This window comes from Phaethon aethereus (assembly GCF_964289735.1).
Source record: "Phaethon aethereus genome assembly, chromosome: 5".
NCBI classification, from domain to species: Eukaryota; Metazoa; Chordata; class Aves; order Phaethontiformes; family Phaethontidae; genus Phaethon; species Phaethon aethereus.
This window is the reverse complement of record NC_138579.1, coordinates 65,457,722-65,479,884: the sequence shown is the minus strand read 5'-3', so window position 1 is coordinate 65,479,884 and position 22,163 is coordinate 65,457,722. Positions and strand designations below refer to the sequence as shown.

The window sequence follows — 22,163 nt, the reverse complement described above, 5'->3', positions numbered from 1 at the left end:
GCCGACGGGTGGCACCGGAGGGAAACGGCGGCCGCTAACAGCAGTTAACGGCCGGCTCCCGCTCGCCCGCCCACCACCACACAGTTGCGGCCTCCGGCACGACAGGGCCCGCGCTCCCGGCGGTCCCCGCGGCTTCCACACACACATACACCTCCCCCCCCTCCCCGCCGCCGCCAAGGCAACCGGGACGCCGCGCCGCCAATCGCCTCTCCCGCTCGTAGCGCGCGCCCCGCCTCCCCCGCGCGACGGCCGCCTCCCTCCGCGCCTGCGCCCGCCTCCCCGCAGCCACCGCCTGAGGGAGGAGCGCGCGGCGCCGGGCCGCGCCTCGCCCTCCCGGCGCCGGTCCCGTGCGGCGGGGGCTGCGGCCGCGCCTGGGAACGGGCAGCGGGACAGTACGGGGGCAAAACCGGCGGCCGCTGGCTTCGTGTTGACCACTAAAGTCCGGCCAGGACGAGGGAGGAACCCCGGCCCAGGGGAGGCTGCAGGCCCTGCAGCGCGTGCCGGCCCGGCTCCGGCCATGTCCACGGTCATCACTCTCGTATGCTAATTTGCATGAACTCTTTACACTTGTTCCTTCTTAGGTAATAACGTTTTTGCACATTTACTAGTTCAGTAAACAGGAACCATCACCCTCATCCAGTACGTCAGAAGGCGGCAGCTTAGGCCTTTTCTAACAGCTGAGTCAAAGTTTGTAATCTAGCCTTCTATTAAACTGCAACACCCCATTTCAGTCCCTAGAGTTTAAATCAGGAACAAGATTCTAAGTTGTAAACACTTTTGTTTTTCATACACCTCTGCTAGGCTAATGGCGTCCTTTCCCTTCCCTTCTCTCAGTTAATTCTCCACTGCATCTATAACTACTCATTCTAAGTAGATCTTATTTTTTTTAATACACTCCTGTCCTTTCCTGTTTGCCACTAGATCCTTCATCAATACTCCATCGTGGTTGCAAAGCCTGGAAACACAGTCTCTCTTCACTGCCGCTGTTGGGCCACCTCGACTGTCTTTTAGCCAAATCCTCAAGCAGGATCAGCAACAATCGTATGTATCACCAGAGCTTTTACTTACCTTCGAATGTCATCTACTAAGGAGATAACTGCTGACTAGCAGCAAGTAGATTTTTATAACTTCATTGAGTCATTTTGCTGTGGCTGACTGAGCAGAAGCGTTACTGATACTAACATGAAATCTAGAAGTTTGAAAGTGATTGTAAATTTGGTTACTACATCGATATAACTGTTCTTACCAAGAATCTCCAGGTAGGTGAGTTTAACAAGAAATATATTTTTAATTGGATAGGCAAGCTGAAAAACAAGTAACAGTATTAAAAATGCTTTCTCTAAAATGGGAAAGACATTTGTAGCACGTGACTTGCCGTAAAGACTGAATTTCCCTGGCTCCATGATTTTAAAAGGCCATCCAATGTACACAACAATTATGTGTGCCTAGACGCCACCTAAAATGAGTGCCACAAAGTGGGAGACATTCCAACGCCATCATTAACTTGGTCCTAAAGAATGCCCAAGTGATCATACTTGGGAATTCTGAGATGGCCTGTTTGGTGCTTTGGCTGCAGATTCGCAGGCACTTGTGAATGACAGACTCATCATTTCTCCACGAAAAGGGCGGCATCTCTCCTGTCTCTCAGGAGCACAGACTTCTCCCTCTCTCTTGCTCACCAGACCCTTCACTGAGCCACATTACCTTACTATTGTAGTAGAAAAAATATCCAGCTTTGGCCAAACAACTTGCAGTCTGAGCAAGTTAAAGCTCAGGGAGACATCTGACAAGTGCTGAGGCCAAAACAAGGCAAGTGCACGGCCCCGAAGTGGAAGGGAGGAAGAGGCAGAAGTGAGGTGTGAGGGATTTCCCCCTTTCAGTGGTGGAGCTTCTTAATTTGGCTTACCTTCTCATGGGAACTGCAGTTCTGGCAGCTTGGAGAAACATCATTATGGTTCCTGTAAGGAAAAAAACAAATGTTATCCTATAGCTGATAGTATGTGCTGATAACCAGCTGATCATCTGGAATGGTTTTCCAGCAAGCTGAAAAATACAAAAACGTCCTGATCTAAACATCTCTGATCTAAGCACTCCTATAACATTGACTACATTTCTATGCAGCAAATCAATATTCATGATGTTAAACTAACTCCGGTCACTTGCCGTAAATTGTTGAGCTGGTCATCGTCAAACAAAGATTCAAGTATTACTTGCTACAGTCTCTAACAGACAACAAATTACACCTGTTAAAATAATTTAAGCTGACAGTTCTGGTATTGGAAACAGCAGAATATCATTAGAACCTAAATTTCATGCAAAATAAAGTTACAACAAGAAGAAAATCTCAAATTGGACTGAATTCTTAGGAGACAAGATGCACAATGCAACGCTTCAGCTTTGTTAAACACAAACCATCTATGGTTCTCCATGAAGGTTTGCATATGTGCTGCAGGCAGCTAAGAAGTAAAAGAAGTAAAACAGTTGTTCACTCCATGGCTAAACAAGCACTGCAAGTAAAGTTTCACATCATGGCAAGCATGAAAACTTCAAGTATTTCGACAGGTTGAAGACCAAGGTAATTTCAAAACATCTTAAGAAGGCTTGAAAACCTCCCCCTGACCTTAAGGTCCATTTTGTAACAAAAAACTGGCAACAGTCTTAAATATTAATAGACAAAAGAAAAAAAATAAGAAAAGTCCTGTCTCGCTGAGTTGACGAATTCTGGAGCTCACTGCACTAGGCATCTCTCGCTTCTGGAGAAGCCCCACAACTGCTCATCCAGGGTGGCCAGACACTGTGAAATGGATGTCTCAAGGCAAGGCAGCAGCCAGCTGCACTCTTGCCAAAGACACAAACATGCAAGTCTTTCTCTTCCCTCTCTATATTATACAAAATAAGGCAATTCCTTGGGGATTCAAGAACAGGAACTGGGACAAGAGCTTCTATTAACAAACCCTGGTTTTGTGACAAGGTACTACAGTTTATGCATTGAGACTGCCTACACATAGGGTGGCAAAAGCCAGTTCACCTTTCATGGAATTAAAGCATTGTTAGTGGAATGGCAGAGGCATCCAACTTTGAAGAGAAGTGCAAGTATCAAATGATATTACTGTTATCCCTCTTCTTACCGTTCTGCCCAACTTGTCAAGCTCCACGGTCACTGCACCCTGGCTGATACAGGCAAGCGAAGAGCCCAAATAATGTCATTTTGTAAAATACTAGTAACAAATGAAACAACAGTCCTGCAGGTTCAGGAACACAACTCCTATGGCCATAGAAGGACTGTCAAGCAGACAAATGACACATTACAAGGACACGCTTCATGGCAAAGCCTTACTTCTGTAAACTTTGTGCCATAATAGAAAAGTCTGCCTCTAAAAACCATCTGCCATGGCAGGAATTGAGTGCCAACACTGCTAAAGCCTATGGGCAAAATCAAACTGACACAATTAAGCACAAAAGCTGCCGCAACCGAGTGTAGTGAATAAATATATATACACACCCCACTATGGTTGTTAACTATTGCGAAAAATCAGCCTAATTTCTCACCAAAGAAATGACCAAAAACTGCCTTCAGTCTTTCAGTGCTAACTGCATCATCACCATCATAGACTGTGGAATAAGTACTTCAAGGTACATAGCAACAGGGAGTTAAATTCAGAGTAAACACAGAACGATGTATTCACAGACCTATACTTGCTGTTTGCTCAGTCATGCCAGTCAGCTTGTCTGAACATCCAAACACTCCTGACAAATTGCTCACGAGTGATCCCCAATTGCCATCCACGGTATTTGAAAAAACATTTTACACAGAAAATGATGTAATTTTACAGGTAACAAACAGAGAAATGAATTAAATTCTAGGCATAAATCAACTACCCTGCATCACTAACTACCCTGATTTGACAATTTTGAAATATTGGAACTTGCCAACTCTTCTTTACGAAATAATTGAATTTTAGAAATTCAGCTGTCATCTGATCAATTCGGTCTCTGAAAATATAACAGCTATCAGAAGGAAACCTCTCAGATCAACTTGATTAATGAAAAGAATCAAGTAAGACTGCTTTCAGATGTAATGTCTAGCTCCACACTTACATTCAGGAACACAGAAACAGCATAAAAATCAATCCTACTGAAAAAACCTTACTAAATTTAGGCACAAATTAAAGGCTTAGACAGCATGCCTTAAGCTTGTTGTCTAAGCATACATTTATGAAGAAAAGAGTATCTTAATTTTATGTGCAACCTGGAAAAAAAAAAAAGAAAATTTGAACCAAGTGTAGTCAAATTTAAGAAGTCTTCCCGAGTCTTCAGATTTTCCAGTGTGGGGAAGAACGGTGCAGCACGCATGGCAGCGAGGGAGAAAGCTACTCGGCTCACACTCAGTGGCAGAGCTGAACGAGTGCTGCCTATACTCGTCTGCTGGCTATTTTTGTGCCTGCATTTGTAGTTCTGCTTGACTAGAGGCTGTGAAATCTGAGAGGTCTTGGACTGCTTCAGTTTTCCTTCACGGTGCAGTGTATTCTCACCCTTGCAGTATGCTGTACCCACTGCTAGTCCCAGTCCAGTCTGCTGATGGCGGATGTGGAGCCATCTGCTTTCAAGGAGTGCAGCCTTGAGAAGGTGAGTTTTTCTCTCTTTGTTAGGGGAATGTGCAAGAACTCTATGAAATGCATTTATATTCAAATCCCATCTTTCTGAATCAATAGCAGGATCCCTTCAACTCAGTTGTTTTATGTTAGTTGGAGATCACAGCCCAGCTGCTTTTGAACAGCCTTCGCTTGTTCAGCTAGTTTATGCTTCTGCATGAAGTCTTTATCTCTTTTAAAGCTTCAGTTATTAACCGATTTAATTGTTCATTTTCAGGCTGCAATTTTCAAAAGACCCTTACAGGTTATACTTTTGTTACCAGAAACCAGTGAGACACTTCATATTTTGTTACCCTCAAATCTAAATAATTTCCTTACAGTAAATGCCACACTGACCATTAACTAGTATTTCTTAGGTAAAACCTAAATTATAATATTTTATAGTAGTGTAGTGCCATGAATACAACATATGTAAAGCATCCACTCACCCTCCAAGTTCTTACAGTATACAACAGTAAAGAAAACAGTAATTTGAGGTATTATCCCATTTCACATTTAATTAATTTCCTTATTTACTGAATCATCTTCAACTGAACGCTAGTGCTAATACTAAATCGGTCAGATTCTACTGTACAATATGTGAAAGGTAATATTTAAAAAAATCTCGTTAAAAATAAACATTATGCTAGCAGTAAAAGATCAAAAGCATCTATGTAATTAAAAACTATTAAATTGAGAGTGCATATGAAACAAGCTCTGCATTGTGCTTTTAATTAAAAATATTACCCTGTAAATTAAAACTGAAGGCTTACAAATAGTAGTGAAGGTCAAAAGTACTATTGGAGAAAAGTGTCTTATTGTATTTTTGAATATTTGAAAACTTTGAAATTTCTGATTAAACACAGGAAATTCTGCTGGAAAGAAACAAAAAAGGGCAAAAGGCATCTAGACCAAAAGGTTGCTATGTAGATGCATTATTTTTGCAAGAGAATAAAAAGGCTCCATTTCAAATTACGAGATCTCGCCAACATACTGCCATGGAGCAGGCCAAGAGCTGTCTGTAAGAAATTGCTCTTAATGGAGGGAAAGGTAGGGAATACCTTAGCAACAACGTCAGCAATTTTATTTGTGACTCTCCCCCTGCAGAAAGCTGCTTCCTCACAACAGCAGAAGACGAGGAAAGCAAACAAACAAAATGTTCTCCTTGCCCTAAGTTTTCCTCTATTTAAAGTCAACAGCAAATTATTTTTGCCTGCTAAATCCAGTGTTGAAGCTCAGTACAACAGTTACTTAGCGGCATTTAGAAGCAGGGTATGTGACACCGTCACTGTAAGAGCAAGCAGTTTCAGCTAGCTTTAGACTCTAGGAAATCAGAGGATTTATTTCCTGCAGACATCCTAGAAGAGTATAACTTGTGAAGTTTCAGTTGTTTGAGTATCAAAACTGAAATTAGGAAGCTCCGCCTAGCAACAGAGGTAACCAAAAAACCACACACACATTACTAACACAGCACAGCTTTAAGGCAAGTTGTCCCCACATATTTGAGACTGCTTTTGGAGTGGGGAGGAGAGGGAGTGATTTTTCAGCAGATGGCTTTCCTATTGCGGCTGTGAACATCTGAACATTATGCCCTACTACCGAGGTCAGCTTTCCAGCAAAGACATGACAAAGGAGGCATTAAGTACCTGGTGGCTGGATCTCTCCGGGTTCTCCCTACATGATCGTCCATCGGTGTCGGGCACGTGGTGATGTTGAGACAGGCAAGTTTTGCAGCTTCTGTATGGGTTGATATGAATAGCCAGTGGCTGTATTCTTTCACCTCTATCAGCAGATACAACTTGCCTGTGTTGGAAGACGGTGGGCTAACTGCATTAAAATTAACCATTAGCATAACTGTAGCTTCAAGAACACACTGATGTATAAATTAAATACCATAACTCCAAATGGATCGCATCTGACCATTTTAATAGCATTTCAGTGAAGACTCATTTGGAGAACAGAAGAAGAGAGAAATCGTTACTCAAGAACACTGTCTGAAATTGATAGTTGGGATTTCCATCCCTACTGGTTATGAAATGGCATCTGACATTTACTGTCCTTTCAGAGAACTATTCCTGTTAGAAGTATTCTCGTTACCTGTGACTGGTTGGCCAACAGAGGGAGTGTGGAACAGACTGGGACTCTTACAAAAGCATGGCTAAAAGAAACCCCCACAGCACTCTGCACGGAAATAGTATCAAAACCAAAATCATCATCTATGATTTTCCAAGCCATGCTAAAAACATTTCCACTCAAATACAATACATAATAATGTCTTTATTAAAGAGATTGTTTCATAAGAGAGCAAACACTTCTCTGAAGGTTTTAACCTTTTGCATGCCAAGAGTCAGCATTAGTCAGAGATTGTAAATCCACTTGTAAATTGGCAAATTTCTTACGTCGCTGGCAATTCTTTCCCAAAACCGTCACATGTAGTGCAGAGCAGATGACACATTATTTATGCTCAATAATTTTACAGGTGCACCATTTTCAGCCTTAACTTTTTCAAAAGAGATAAATAACTATCAATATTCATGTACCCTTTATTTGCTTTCAGTGTAACATTCCATGCTAATTGCAGATGTAATATTCATGAGTGTAAATATAAGAATTAACAACTCTGGGTTGTTTTTCTTCTCTTTTGTTTTTACATGTCAATATTTTGGCTTACAAAATTAACAGCATACAGTAAATAATCCTCCCATACTTTGTACAAACTACATGATTTTGATATACAAGGATTCTGTTTTTATTACAGTGACAATATACAACCATGTCTATTTACAATGCAAAAAGTATATAAACCACATTTTAAACATTCTGCTACTGGCAGCCACTATTGTTTAGGAGGTAGCTTTAATTAACAAAATGAACTGAAGCCACATTTCCCATCATGTGTTCTATCAAATAATTTACAATACAAAGATAAAAATTCATTGTATGAACAGTATATACAGTTTAATTCTCAAAACAGCAATCTAGCTTTAAGTCTTAACGAGAATGTCTCCAGAGTAACTGGGATGGCAGTGGATTTGCTCATGATTTAGCGTATTGTTCAAGAAACATACATAATTACTTAATCATGCATTCATAACTTTATATCGATCAGGTTTTAAACTAAATATAGATAAATGGATCACTGGTACTTAAATCATTTGGGTCTCAGGACTCTAATGGTTTAAAAATAATGCACTGATTTACATGAAAATCAGTGACTTTGCACAGTGTACTTCACTCTCAGTAAAATAATTGGCAAAATGCTTTTCTTTTATTGCAAAATTGCTTTCTGTTTTCCCTCCATTTGCTAAAATCTCAGTCTATTCATAGGTATTACTGGGGTGCTGTAACATTCAACAGGCTGCAGCATATTAGCCAGTCTTTCTGCAAAGACACGAGCCGTATACATCAACAGCACTGCTGACACCCCCCCAATGCATCGATATTCCTTCCAACAGTGTGACCCAACTGCATAATACTGAGGAAAGTTGCATCATCACCAGAAAAAATGTGTTCAACCCGATTATTCCTGACAGCTGTTAACATGCTTATTTCATAGTCTACAGATACTGTGGATTACAAGGGCTTTAATTTTGTAACAAAACCTTTTCTGAAAATTGAACCTTGGCTTGAAACACAAAACAAACATGGTATTCCTATATTGCTGTCACAGTTATGTATGGGAGAATTAATCCCTTTTTTGGCCCTGCAGTAAAATTCATCCTGAGATTCAATGCTGAATACACTATACAAAGCTAGCAAGAGAGTTTTTTGCTTAATTATAGAAAAAGTCACATTTAAAAATAATTTCTTTAATATTAAACAGCTGTCCTTTATATTGTGCTTTGGCAGGGGAAAAAAAAAAGGGGGAAAAAATCAACAGAACTTACCTTGCCAACAGCAGAAGCAAAGTACAACTGGAGTACAATGTGGAAACACACCATTAGCATGTAAAAAACTGTATCAAAGAAACCACTATTGTGTGGAAAGAGTAAAAATATCAGGTAACAAGTTTGGCTTACCAATTATTTACAGTCAGGGCAATTGATTTATTTGTTCAATTATTTTTAAATGTATGGCTCAAGAAATTACTGCCCGCTTCCCTTCTTTACAAACGACACTAAACGATGACTACAAAAGTGCTTCCTGCTCGAAAGGTCAAAACAGGCAACAGTCTACGAAGCATTATACCTCTTTCTCAGAACAGCTGATGGCAAAAAGCCTTTTCAGTCTTTAATTCTCGGTATGTTGTAGGCGTAACGAACCAAAGGGAATCCTCGGCTTTGGTAGAAACACGCACGGCCGCAGGCCTGCACTTGGTCTGAGCTGTCCGACACGAAGGAGTCGTCCTCGTCCGCATAGTCAGAGTGGGCTGACTGGGTGCCGCAGTCCGACCAGTAGCCATCCGGCCTTTGGCAAGGCACCACTGCCAGCGCGGGGCAGCTGTGTGATTTTATTAAATGTTTACAGGGCACAGGCTTGGATAAAAGGAGCGATTCGCAACATTCACACACGGCGATGTTACCCTGCAAATGGGTGTACATGCCACAGTCGTAGTAAAAATCCTGCGTCACGCAGCCCCCTTGAGCATTGACAGCAATTGCTACCGCTCCGTTCTTCCTGGTCATATGGCGCCTGAGCAACTTCCAGTCTTCCTTGAACTTTGGGTTGAAGAATACATACAAAACTGGATTCAGGCAAGCAGGCAATGGGAAAAATATCAAAGTAACAGACTTCATGATTTCAGGGCTGATAGAAATCGCAGTGATCAACGGTGCAAATGAGAAAAACGCAACAGGGCAGAAAAAGATGCAGTTCGTGAAGATTAGCCAAGCGACATGCTTAATCATGCTGGATTGCGAGTTTTCGGAGAGGTCCTCTTTTTCCAAGTTGCAATACAGTTTAGTGTAGATAACAGCCATTAGCAAAAATGCTAATGAATTCAGGAGCACTAACGTTACTGTGAAACCTAACGAAGGTGTTTCTCCAGTGGGGAAGGGCAAGCAAAGGGGTGATGCCGAGTACTCCGCTTTATAAAAAAGTGGTAAGCATCCCGCTACCACAGCACACAGGAAAGCAAAACCTGCTGCAATTTGAAATTGTTTTTGGCGATTGCTTTTCCCCTTTTTCATGATCTCCTTCGCAGAGAAGCTCCGTTCAACAGCTGCCAACATCAGGAAAAAAATGGCACTTTCTGACGAAAAGACTGCAAGAAACCCAGCAACTCTGCAACCACTGCCAGTCTCCCACCATATGCCAAATTCAGCAAATCTCCCCCAAGAGACAGCATCCAAGAAAGTTAAAATACCAGTATAGACTCCCATAAATAAGTTAGAGACAGAAATCAGGCCTACAAACAGTTTGGAAGATGGCAATGGAGTACAGGATGCAAATACTGTTAACATGACAAGCAGGTTGAAGAACAAAGCAACCAAAAAAATAAACCAGACAGTAAGTCGAATCATCCAGCTGCCCAATAAATATTCACAAGGCTTAAAAGCACCTAGAAGAAAAAAAAACAAAAAACAAAACAGAAGGACAACCAATTTAGGAAAAAAAATTGTGCCTTAATAAGAAAGCTTTTTAAAAGGTATTACAAGAGCACTCCTCATTAATTCATGAATAGAGTACACAGCTGAACTGCTAAATAGGTCAGTTGAAAGTAAACTATTCTGCTGAAGCTATTTACTAATTAATTATGCCTGAAATAGTAATTACTGCAATGAATGGTCACTTGAGAATACTTTGTAAAAACAAACTAGCTAAACAAACTTAATTACCTTTTAGCTACTCAAAATAGCTTTTATTAGTGCCACCCAAATATTTTCTTTAGATTTCATACTTCATAAAAAAAGTTGGTAACAAAATAAAAGCAAATGTTCACAACCAACTTGTAAGGGGAAAGAAGTTTTTTAGAAGTAACATGTTCTCTCAAAAAAAGATTCACAAACATGCCTTCTTGAGTAACTTTTGGTCACAAGGAAACATCTGTAAAACAGCCGACAAATTCAATTTAATCAGCTTTAATAGGGACAGGAGTTCACCACAAGCCCTCTCCCCCACCCTCGTCACTGAAAAGCACTGTGAGCTTGGAAAGTCATATGGGGAAAATGATTTTTTCTTCTTTCACCACTTAAAAAAAGCTTAAATAATAAAAAACGTCCAACAAGCAAAATAACATGAGGCAAGACAAGGAAAAAAGGTCACTACTACTGCTTACCCTTCTAATCCTCCTAATTGCTATTTATTCCATAGGGAAATCCTACTGATTTTTAAGAAACAATTAGGAGAGTTTAACCTCTCCTACATCCCCATTAGGCACTGCTAATTGTCCAAAGCACAATAGCTGGGGATCTCTCTCTGCAGTCGGGCACTCTGGGAGCTGAAGGCAGAGCAGAAAAATGCCAAACTGTGCTGCCACCTCGGGCTGAAGCTTCTGAGCCGGATTCAGCCCGTGACTCCCGGCTCTGCACAGCTCATGCCCTCCCTTTAGGCAGGTGAAAGGCAAGTATAACCCATCCCTAATTTGGGCTGGAACAGCACCTGTGCAAAACGATTAAATGTCAGTGCAAAAATCTCCCAAGGCCTAAAGCAAGTTCCAGAAATTACTGAACTGACAAGTCAAAAAAGAATCTTTTTGTTTGTTTAAATGAGCAAGCTTCATTTCTGGGCAAGAAATAATGATGCCAGCTGGATTGTCAGACCAGTAAAATCAGCAGTAGCATCCCTTTTTTTTTTTTTTTTTGCGGGTGTCTTGAGTAAGACATCCTCACCAGAATAATTATTTTTACAGTGCATTCACATGACGCAGCGACACTTGCTAAGCTAAACCTACTTAAAAATAAAAACAACTTCCTACTTGGGAAATCTAAAAACATCAATGCTGTGCTTCCAAAATCAATTTGAAGTCTGTTTTCTAGTAGCTGTACAGTGAGAGAGATCTTTAGACAAACAACAAAACTCACCACAAGCTTCTGTTTTTCTCCCAAGGTCTAACTATCCTTAGAGTTAGAAGTTACCCTCCTCTCTCACTAGTACTCCCAGCCCAATGGGGAAAATTCATGCTCAGAAAGATGACTTTCACGGCTTTCAGTGCTGTGCTACTGGAGTGCCATCGTTCAGCAACCCATTCCTGCCATGAGGCAAAGCGGAAAGTGGATCTACGAGATGAGCAATGACTCAGAACTAACATGGTGGGTGGAGTGTCCTACTTATGACTAGACGACAGCATGGCATAGAAGACAAGTTGTTAGTATGGGAGGGACTGGTGAAAAACAAGGCAAATTGTGAACTTGTAAAACAAGCTCTTCATTCCTTTTAGAGCTACAGCATCTCTGGCATGGGCAAAAAGAGAGAGCTAAAGGCTTTAAAGGTTTAACCCATATAACACACCATCTGAATTCTCATTCTGTGAGCAGGAGACCAAAAGCAAATAAGCAGCATTGGTCAAATTAATTCTCAAATAATGTACAGTTACATTAATAATATATTTGACTTTTTGACCACAACTTTTTTTTTGTCTGTGATCAAGAAATCCTTGTGATATTCTATATACTAAAGCTGGAGCTAGCCTAAAAGATGAAGAGCGAACGGATTTTCATAATGGATGTAAAATACCAGTTTAGGAGAAGAGAATGAAAGAAGACTTGGAAAACCCCTGTTCCTCCAGAAGTAGCTTCATTGGAAGCATTCTGTTCGCTCCATCTATGTGTTCCTGTTTAGGCAAACAGGAGGGTACAAGATGTATAGAAGGAATCCTCTGGAGAGCCTGTAGCAAAGGCAAGGAAGTAGGAGGCACCACAGCAAGCGCTTTAGGAGCCGAGTGGAACCGTGTGTGGAAGTTCGCAGTACGAGGAAGATAAAGCAGAAGGGCAGCAATGAAGCTGCCTAGAATGAAAATAGTTGTTTGCAAGATCAAAGACTTTCTACACTCCTTGACTGTTCAAGCCTGCATTGGAGTAGTTCTGCTATGCCAATAAGACTACTCATAGAACAACTATCTATAGCAGTTTAAGATGCTACTGCCTGATCCAGCTACTTGTAACAGCTCTCTGCTGTCAATTAAAGCACAGTCTGACTTCTCACTGCTAAGTATTCATACAGTCTGCTCCACAGACATCTCTTTGGCAAGAGTAACACAGAATTAGGGGACGGTGCATTACACAGCAAGCTCCAAACAACAGTATTACAGTCTTGTATGTTCTGCTTATGCTTACTTCTCCAGCTGTGTATCTAAAGCTGAGGAAAATCTTTGTGATTGCTCATCCAAAACAACACTGACATCAAATGAAGTTTCATCCAAGCATTGTAGAATTTAGTATTTGGCGTGCAGAATGACAAGGAATGAAACATATAATCCTGCAGACAGCTATTTGAACTTTCACCATGCCTGAAGTTCACAATGTGGCTAAAGCACATTATAAGATTTACCTGTTGCTGGTGTACAATGAATAATAGTCTGTCCCAGTTCCTCATTTTCGTCATTTCTTAGAACATCTGCATCAGCTATATCCAAGTAAAAATGAAAAACAGGTTAGTTGTAGGAAGAAAAAACAAAGCGAAATGCAGTGAAGCTGCCTACGATGGAAGTAGTCCTTTGAAAGATCAAAGACCTAACACTTCACCGATGTTCAAGTCTTTAACGAGCTGTTGTGGTTTCCCACATAAGGTCAAACACTCGGTGCGGAAATCACTGCAGCAGTCTGAGTTACTAGTGCTTGTCCCAGCTAAGCACAAGGCTTTATAACAAAGCAGCAATGTCTTCCATCACTGGGGAAAGATCTATGGGCCTTGAAGTAGACAGTAGAAGGACAAGTGCTTTCTGAACAGGAAGGCGAAAATACTGAGAACCGTAAAACATTTTCGTTCTGGCAGAAAATGACAGAAACAATACTGGGAATTTAGAATTTTTTTTTTTTTTTTTTAAACAGGCAAGTCTTACACATTTAGAAAGAACACGGCACTGCCTATCTGTAAGCAGCTGGTAAGCACTTTCAGAGACAGCTTTTGTTTCCCTATAAAGATTTACATTTTCCATATTTCCTTATTCAAAGGCAACATAAACTGTTATTTAGTCTGGTCTGGCCCAAACTAATAGTGCCAGTTTAGTACAATGAAACACTTACCCTTCTCACGATCCATCAAGGCAGCTTGATCTCGGTGACTGGAATCTTCAGCATTAGAATTTAAATAAGAATCACAACCCCAAAATGCACAGCACTGGTAAGCATATGGTACAGAGAGTGACCTGAAATACAGGCAGAACAACAAAGAGTGCTACTCATTGTAACCTAAGTTAAGATTACCATCTATTAAAAATATAAGTGGTACACTTCCGTGCTGAAAACTGAAGCTTCTTTTTGTCACGGTCACTAATAATAAACTATTTCAAATTGGATCAGTTGTAACCATTTCTGATGAACTTTTGCCCCGAGATAAAGGACAGGTGATGCATCCAAGTCTTGCCTACTGCAAAGAGTACAAAGAAAATTCTGTGACGTTTAGCTCCCTTTACTACTCATTTTACTCCATACACAAAACAAATTCTGATCAGTGTTTGTGGCACTGCTGTACAAGTTAAACTGAAAACTAATTAAGCAGGTTAATTAAAGAACAACTGCTTTCCAAGAAAGTTAATTCCCAGATGACCACAATGTTAAAAATGTATCTTTCCTTCTCACTCTTCATTTTGTGGTCCCGAAATAAGGTATTTTTTTTTCTTATTGTCTTTTTGGATATTTGACAGAAATGGTGTGTACTATTAATCCTGGTAGAGAAGAAGTACAGCTGCATACAGAATTTTAAAAAGTCCATATAGACAATGAAGATAGTAGCAGAACAGAAGCTAATTTTTCTCACTCAAGGCTACAGTATCAACTATCTGCAATATTGTTCCTGAATTCTGTTCTTGTAAATACTTTGGAGGAACACCAGTCTGAAGAATCCCACAATGCATTAGTTCTCAAACACAGATCAAAACAGAAAAACCAATGCTGTTTCCATGGGACTGCTGAGGCCTGACACGGATTCCTTTGCTGGCTTTAGACAAATTAACAATATCTTCACCTCCATTTTTGCCATCAGACAGTATGGGAAACAATTTCTAACTGCTTCCTGAGAATTGAAATATTAATGTGCAGAAAGATCTTTGAAAATGCAAAGCAGTTAATCACTGTCTGATCTACCTCCCACTGGAATCAGTAACAGGTTTCCATTTGAATGATTACTGTTACTCCTATCGTTTGCCTCCAAGAATAAACAGCATATGTATAAAGCGTGGTGATTATGGAATCAGACACCTGCGTGTCTGCTCCCGTTTTCCACACTCTGAAAGACAGATGTGCTCAGTTCAATAGCAAATGGAATCCACCCAAACCACTACTCCAAAGCAGATGATATCTACCTGAAAAGTGGTGGAGGAAAAATACAAAAGGTTCCAAGACAATTGTCTGCCAATGGCTTCTATACCAGAAGAGTCAGATGCCCTTTTATATATGCCAACATGAAGGCTCTACAGGACTCAGCACATAGCTTGTCACAAGTATTGTCTAGACTGGTTTCATTTATTGTCATGTTGCTCATGTTGCTGTGAAAATAAGCGAAGCAATCCATAGTGTTATTCACCAACGTACCGGAGCTTGGCAAAGTTCTTCGCTGCCAAAGCTTCTTTCAACTCAGAATTGCCTGCAAGTTTAAGCTGGTTCAGTCCACTCAATCCTTCAGTAGGAACTGAAGTGAGTTCGTTGAAACTTAGGTCTCTGAAATGTGAATATTAAGACAGTGTTACAACAAAGTAAGTTTGAAGATCCTATAGCATACACTTCATTGGAGTAGGAAGGCTTTTTAAGTCTCACACTGAGGCAGTGGTCTAGCAAATGCCTGCCAGTGCAGCAGGCACTTTAAAAATGTCTGCCCTGAATACATTCAAGCTAGGGAGAAGTTTTGTGATCCACAGAGATGAAACATACGATGGGCACATACCAGCTTTAAGCTAAAAATATTTACACTCTCAGCAGTTTAATGGTAGAGAGAGGAGGCTGCTGCACAGAATAGCCTACTTACAGGTTAACAATAGCTCCAACAGTGGTGAAAGCTTCCTTGTGGATCTGATGGATCCGATTTCTACTGAGGTCGCTGCAATGAATGCCAAATGAGATTATCTTAGCAGTTTCATCAAAACTTTGTAGCTGCCACTGTACATGATGCTTTTGACAGAAAAGCCGAACAACGCTCCCATTTCCCCTCCCTCCCCAGTCAGCCAGGTGCAGTAGCAGCCAAATCCCTTGGTAAGGCAACTGTATCCTGCTTCACCTCGTCCCCAAAGTAGAATCCATCTCCCATTCCTGCCCCTTTCCCTTCCTTCCTGGCGCTAGCAGCTCAGCTTGCGCTCCCAAGGCAGAGGTTGGCTCTGGCACCAATTCCCAGGTTGAGGGTGCCAGGAGGACCCCTTCAGTGACAACCGCACCTGCAGCAGCACACGTCAGCAGGGATGGGGAAGGCAACAAAAGAACAAGTAGAAGGGCACCCACTTTGTTGGATTTCAAAATCGAGATCCAGCTCCTTCTGGACCGCAGTATTATGACATCCCTTTTAAAACAGCTGTCAATTTGTGGATTTTTTTTCTGATAATTTCAGTGTTCCTATATAATCTTCATATAGCTAGAGGTGTAAGGGGAGGGGATAATTTCGTTTACTGGTCAGCTCCTTCTGAGGAAAACAGATAGGATCTCTCCAGTAAGTACTATATAATGGAATAATATGGTAATAATGTAATGCAAATTAGTGAACTACCAAAAAAAAAAAAATCCTGTTTTTTTATCTCCATATATATAAATATCTTTATAGGCTAGAAAAACAAAATGGAGAATAGAAAGAACGGGACAGAAACCGGCTGCTGCTAGTATCTCTTGTACATTGTTTGCTTCACCTCAGGATCCAGCATACCTGGCCTTTTGCCATCAATCAGATTTGTAACACCAAACCCTGACATCCGTTTACACGGGACCCAAAAACACTATCTTGTTTTACTCTGTATGCAGCTATGTGCACTTACAGGATACGAAGGGACGACAGTCCTTGAAAGGTATCCTCTGTGACTTCATAGATTTGATTATGTTGCAAGGAACTGCAAAGTGAAGAAGTAGAAAGAGAACTTTATTGGCTAACTGGGCTGACTTCAAATCAAAAGATAGCTTGGTGCCTGCTAATACATAGATTTAGCCTTACCAACAGCAAGATTTCTCCCATTTCCCCTTGTAGGCAAACTCTTTAAATATTTCACATTAGCCATGTTAACACAACCATGAAGCTCTTCCGTGGCTCCTCTGCCCAATCCCAATTTACAATTCATTTAATTTAGAAGAGACTGTTAAGTGCGGACTGAATTATTTCCAAGCAAAAAGTAACACTTCGTGAACTTTGAAGAGTCACACTGAGATTTAAAACAAATCTACTTCATTCTGCAGGGAATCAATCTTTAGGCATATTCTAACCCTCGGTGCGCTTTCATTTCTCAAAATATGGATTTATAAAAGGAAAACATTGAGAAACGTTTCAAGAGCTTCAATGAGCAAATTATACTTATGGTTCACTAGCTCACTTTACAATGAACCATGTGTACAACGAGCCAAATGATGTCAAGAGTATAACAGCAAAGGTCTGTGAGAAGTCTATTGGCCCCACTCTGGCTAAGGGGAAAGAAACTCGAGTGCAGTACAGGTAGAAGGAGAAGTAAGAACATACACATGCGGAAGAATTGTGTAGGGTCTGGGAAAAAAGCTTAAGAAGCTTTAAAGCGATGAAGTAAGGAAAAGCAAGGATGGGTTTTCAATGTGTCTTACAGGGAATAGAGGAAAAAACACTTTACACGAGCATAGGCTGATGGCTGGAGGGAACTGAAGAAGAGTGGAAAAGATAAGAGGCAGGAAGGAAAACACATAACGCTCATTCCATTTATGCATATAGCAATACTACTATGAAACGTAGGATTAAGGTGTCCTTCATTCTTTTTTGTGCAGTAAGAACAATTAAACTTTAGCTAATTGAGGAAAACACAAGTGGCTGAATTCTCTGTCCAGCACACTCCTCACAACATGGTCATGTTACCTCTCTCTGGCCTTAATCTTAGAATTGTACTTGTGATCAAATATGAAGCAAAAAAGTTTCTAGAGATCTGGACTCAGCATACTAAGGAGGCAATAAACACCACATATTTCTACTTACAGTTCTTCCAAGGAGTGACAGCCCTTAAAACTTGGCAGGTCCTTTATATTGTTATAAGACAAGTCCCTTCAAAATAGAAAATGCGAGAAAGGTGCCTTAGTTCAACTCCCTTCTACTCAAAACATCTCATCACTTGTAACCATTAAATGGATAGACAGAAAAATCTTCCTGTTAGTAACATTCTGGGGAAAAACTAAGGGCAGTTTAGAGAAAATCATGAAGGGAATCACATGTATGATCTCACCACAGTCATCCTAACTAGCCCCACTATGCACTCCGACTATATACACACGACTTTCTACAGAGATACAGAAGACATAACTGCTACATCAAGCTTGCAACAGTCATCAGACAGCAGAAATAAAGCTGTCTATAGAACTCTGTAAAATGTTGATTCATTGCCTTACATTCACTCTATTCATGTAACCTTTTTAAAAGCTACATTTCCATCTCTCTCCCCCTTTTTGCCTCTGAATTCAGTGAACAATTTTATTTTTTAATTTTCCTGAAATATTCAACCAGTGACATAAAGTGAGCAGCATTAAAAAAATTTCATCCCAGAACTCTCCTATTTGACAAACTTTAACAACTGAAACTAGTGCTCTGTAATTGAAAAGTAATGGAGAAACAGGCTGTGCCTTTGTAGTGGCTTCAACATCTCATGAGATCCCTCCCAACCAGTATTTTTTATTCTATATTCTATTTCTATGTATATTCTATATTCCATTTCACTGCTTTCAGCTCTGCATCTGGATATCCCAAAACTATACTGCACAAATTTCCTGAATTCTGAGAGTTGTAATCTAGAAATGTTTACTAATAATCTGCTTTTTTAGAATAAACTGGGTAGAGGGTATGCAGTGCAGGAATTTGGTGCATATTTTGATTTAGCGTGCTTGTACCTCCCTAAGCAGAGCTGGGAAAGTTAAGAATTTTCTGTGTAACTATGAAGCAAAAAAAGGGGACTAGAAGCTTGCAAACAATCTTTGAAGTTCTTTTAAAAAGATAAACTGCCTCAAAATAAATCCTACCTCATCAATTTTCCCCTAGTTTTTCTTCTATAAAACAGAGCATATTTTTCTCCTCCATTTATCAGCACTTGCTTTTGTTCCAAATTTTCCTACATGTATCCTTTGTAAACATGGCTTTGCCTCTTCTCCCCAGTGGCTTCATTTTCCAGTTTGTTTTTTTGCATTTATTTTAACACATCCTTACTGCTTTTTCTGCCTTGCCTTTGTATTACTATCCTCTTCCTAATCCTCACCTCCATTTCTCTTAGTTTCTGATGCTCTCTTCTTGTGTTCCCAAACACAAAAAGTCAAAGCACTATTACTAAACTCTTCCTTAACCTCCAAATGTAGACAACTACTGTTGTGTTAAGAATGAATGGTCGCAGAGTGAATTTGAAGATGCAAAGACTCTTCTGCAGCACCACTTTACACACCTTTTAGAAAACAGGAAAGAAATACAGTGCATCCCTATAAAGGGGACCCTGTCTCAGGAATACAAGGCATTACATCAGCTCTGCCATGAGTCTTGATTTGAAGAATCAAGAAACCAGAATCAGATTTCCAACTTTGATAGAACTACTAGGATGAGCAATTCTACACACTACTCTTGCTTTAATTTAGCTTTAAATTTCTTTTAAAACGTTTTGATGCAGATAAAAGTAGGAGCACAATGTGTATACTTACAGAGTTCGTAGCACCTTTTGTTCTTGGCATAAATTAACAGGAATACTGTTTATCTTGGTCCCTGTTAGAGTTCTGTGGGGGGGGAAAAAAACCCACACTACATATAAATGTTTGCATTGCTGATGGTAGATGGCATAACAAGTATATGTAAGAGCAGAATAAGGATGGCGTCTCAGCTATCAGAGTACTAGATTCATCCTCCAAACATTTTTGGTTGGTTGGTTGGTTTTTTGGAAGAGGCCAACTTTTCTGGTTGGGGGGGGGTGGGTGGGGGAGTGGGGGGGGTAGTATCACTGGCCTTTTCATAGGCTGTCGTCAGGGTACCTATTTAAAAAAAAAGGAGGCACCCAGGTATCACAGTAAGGAAAGCTATGTAATTGCTTAACTTTTGACAGGAAGAGAACATACATCCAGTTGCTCTCCAGATCTACTAATCAAATTTCAATAACTCCACATGAGGCAAAACCAAGAAATTATTGGAAATTATTTCTGTAGAATATACTTACAAACTCTCCAGACTAACAGTTCCTGTCAAATTAGGAAACCACTGCACCATGCTGGCACCCCGGATGACCCTAAAAAAACCCCCATGAAAATTAGCTGTCTTATGCAATGAATTGTGACATTCAATCCTGCTCTCAGGTGGATATTTTCACTAACATTCTAACACCTTTATTGCTTTTGTTTAAATTTTACATGTGAAGATAGTCTTTTCAGTGCTTCTTATACTAGTCATCTGCTTAATAAATTACTCCTCCATTAGCAAACAACTGGAATTCAGTAAGCTGGAAAGAGTTGTATCAATACATGTATGAAAAGGGCATAAACTCGTAAGTAGTTTGTAGTTCAAAGTTTGAAGTCTCACTCCATTTTGCTTTCTCGTCACCCCCAGAACTGATATCTTTTGAGAGCATGCATGCAGTAACCTGCAAAACATTCTCACAATGTACATCCCTGTTCAAAAAACACCTAGGACATATTGCAGTTTGTAAGAACCTGAGCATGTGGCCTGAGGTTATGTGTCTTATGTAAGGTAATGAAGATTTAAAAAAAAAAAAAAAGTTGTAGAACGTATTTACTAGAGCTTCTTAAGAAACTGGATATTCCCAACAGTAACAATGTTTATTAAAGCTTACTGCAAAAAAAATTTTAAGGTAAGAGGCAGTCAGAAAATTCAGTTATTTTGAGTTCTTAGCCACAACATTTCATACCTATTTACTGTACTATGTAGTTGAGAGGATACTTACAGGGAATGCAGATCTGAAAGATTCTGAAATGCTGAGTTCCCCACAAAAGACAAAGGATTATCATACAAATGTCTGGAAAATGAAAAACATGTTTCAATCGCTGTTCTTACAGTCGCTGTCTGCTAAAGACTAAAAATAGATGCATGAAAATTACTTACATCGTTCTTAGAAGGGGGTTTCCTGCAAATGCACCATCAGGAATTATGGAAATGTAGTTACTGTGAAATCCCCTAAAGATATTAGCAAAGAAGAAAACCAACATTTAAAAATATACTGCCAGTAGATTCAACCAATAGTCATTTTCTTCACACCTACTCAATTCCCAATCCTGCCAAAAATAGGATTGCACTTAAATAGAAGTATGTCAAAATGCAGGAATAACTTTGAAGGCATGATTTCTGTCTACTGCACATCGCCTAAACCAAAAATATTTGTTTTGCAAGGAACTGTTCTGTCCAAAACATTATCCTATGCTTTCTCTTTTCTTCCTCCCCTCTGAAGGAAGGGACAAGGAAAACATGTGTGATCAGTGAATACTTAATTCTGCTACTGGAGGCCAAAACTAGCTCATGATTAAGATCTATGCTAATCATTCTCCTGAATAAATTGCTTGCTTATATAACTCCAAAATCATTTTCAATAGGTTCCCTCTCTAGCTGATGATTATATTTTCCTTTAATTATAGCATCACTTAGCATAACTTAATCTGATCTAGGTTGCTGCATAATGACACAACCATTTCTAAACCTGGGAGTTTCTTTTCTTTCTTCATTTATGGAAAGGAAAAGAAAAACTGGTAAAAAGGGAGAATAAGTTATACTCACAACTCCTTTAGACTTGGGAGTGCTTTTATGGCTTCAGGAAACTCCACCATGTTATTATAATTTAAATCCCTAGAAGAAACAAAGCAGGAAGATTCTAAAGTTCTTAATACTGATCTTGAATTGTTAAAATAATTTCTAATTAACACAATTCAATGAAAGTAAAAAGTTTTCAGAACATCTTTAACTAGACCATAGAATTACTTGATTTTTAACTTAGATTTAGTCTTCTGATGTTTTACATGCTTTATAACCAGCTAATACAGCTTAGGTAAGATATTTAATACTATCCACAGGATTATTCATAGTAAGTCAAATGATATTTCCTTACAACAAAGCTCAGTATTTTTCAAAACCTCACAGATTCTTCAACAGAATTTACATGGAAATGAACTAAGATTTCTAAGTTAAAAAAAAAACAAACTAGATAAAAATTACTACTTTTTATTAGCTTATTTGAAGAAAACTTTTCTTTCAGGTTTTATAAAATAAACAGTAAATAAGCCACGAGGTAATAGCAGACCTTGTAGCAAAACCAGTTATAAATATTGA

The 22,163-nt window shown here is 39.7% G+C and overlaps 1 protein-coding gene across 2 annotated transcripts in view; it reads right to left on the bottom strand.

Annotated features, from left to right (window-relative positions):
* Positions 1 to 8,854: 8,854 nt before the first annotated feature.
* The window catches only part of LGR4 (leucine rich repeat containing G protein-coupled receptor 4), a gene marked incomplete at its 3' end in the record, with an annotated part of 80,426 nt that continues 67,117 nt past the window's right edge, over positions 8,855 to 22,163 (bottom strand). For both annotated transcript variants that reach the window (XM_082000126.1, XM_082000127.1), the window contains 12 exons: positions 21,615 to 21,683; positions 20,949 to 21,020; positions 20,791 to 20,862; positions 20,050 to 20,118; positions 19,544 to 19,615; positions 17,850 to 17,915; positions 16,681 to 16,752; positions 15,690 to 15,761; positions 15,260 to 15,385; positions 13,754 to 13,875; positions 13,059 to 13,133; positions 8,855 to 10,131 (listed from right to left, as the gene is read on the bottom strand). In XM_082000126.1, the coding sequence (XP_081856252.1) occupies positions 8,855 to 10,131; positions 13,059 to 13,133; positions 13,754 to 13,875; positions 15,260 to 15,385; positions 15,690 to 15,761; positions 16,681 to 16,752; positions 17,850 to 17,915; positions 19,544 to 19,615; positions 20,050 to 20,118; positions 20,791 to 20,862; positions 20,949 to 21,020; positions 21,615 to 21,683 (2,164 nt within the window). The remainder of the gene's footprint in view (positions 10,132 to 13,058; positions 13,134 to 13,753; positions 13,876 to 15,259; positions 15,386 to 15,689; positions 15,762 to 16,680; positions 16,753 to 17,849; positions 17,916 to 19,543; positions 19,616 to 20,049; positions 20,119 to 20,790; positions 20,863 to 20,948; positions 21,021 to 21,614; positions 21,684 to 22,163) is intronic.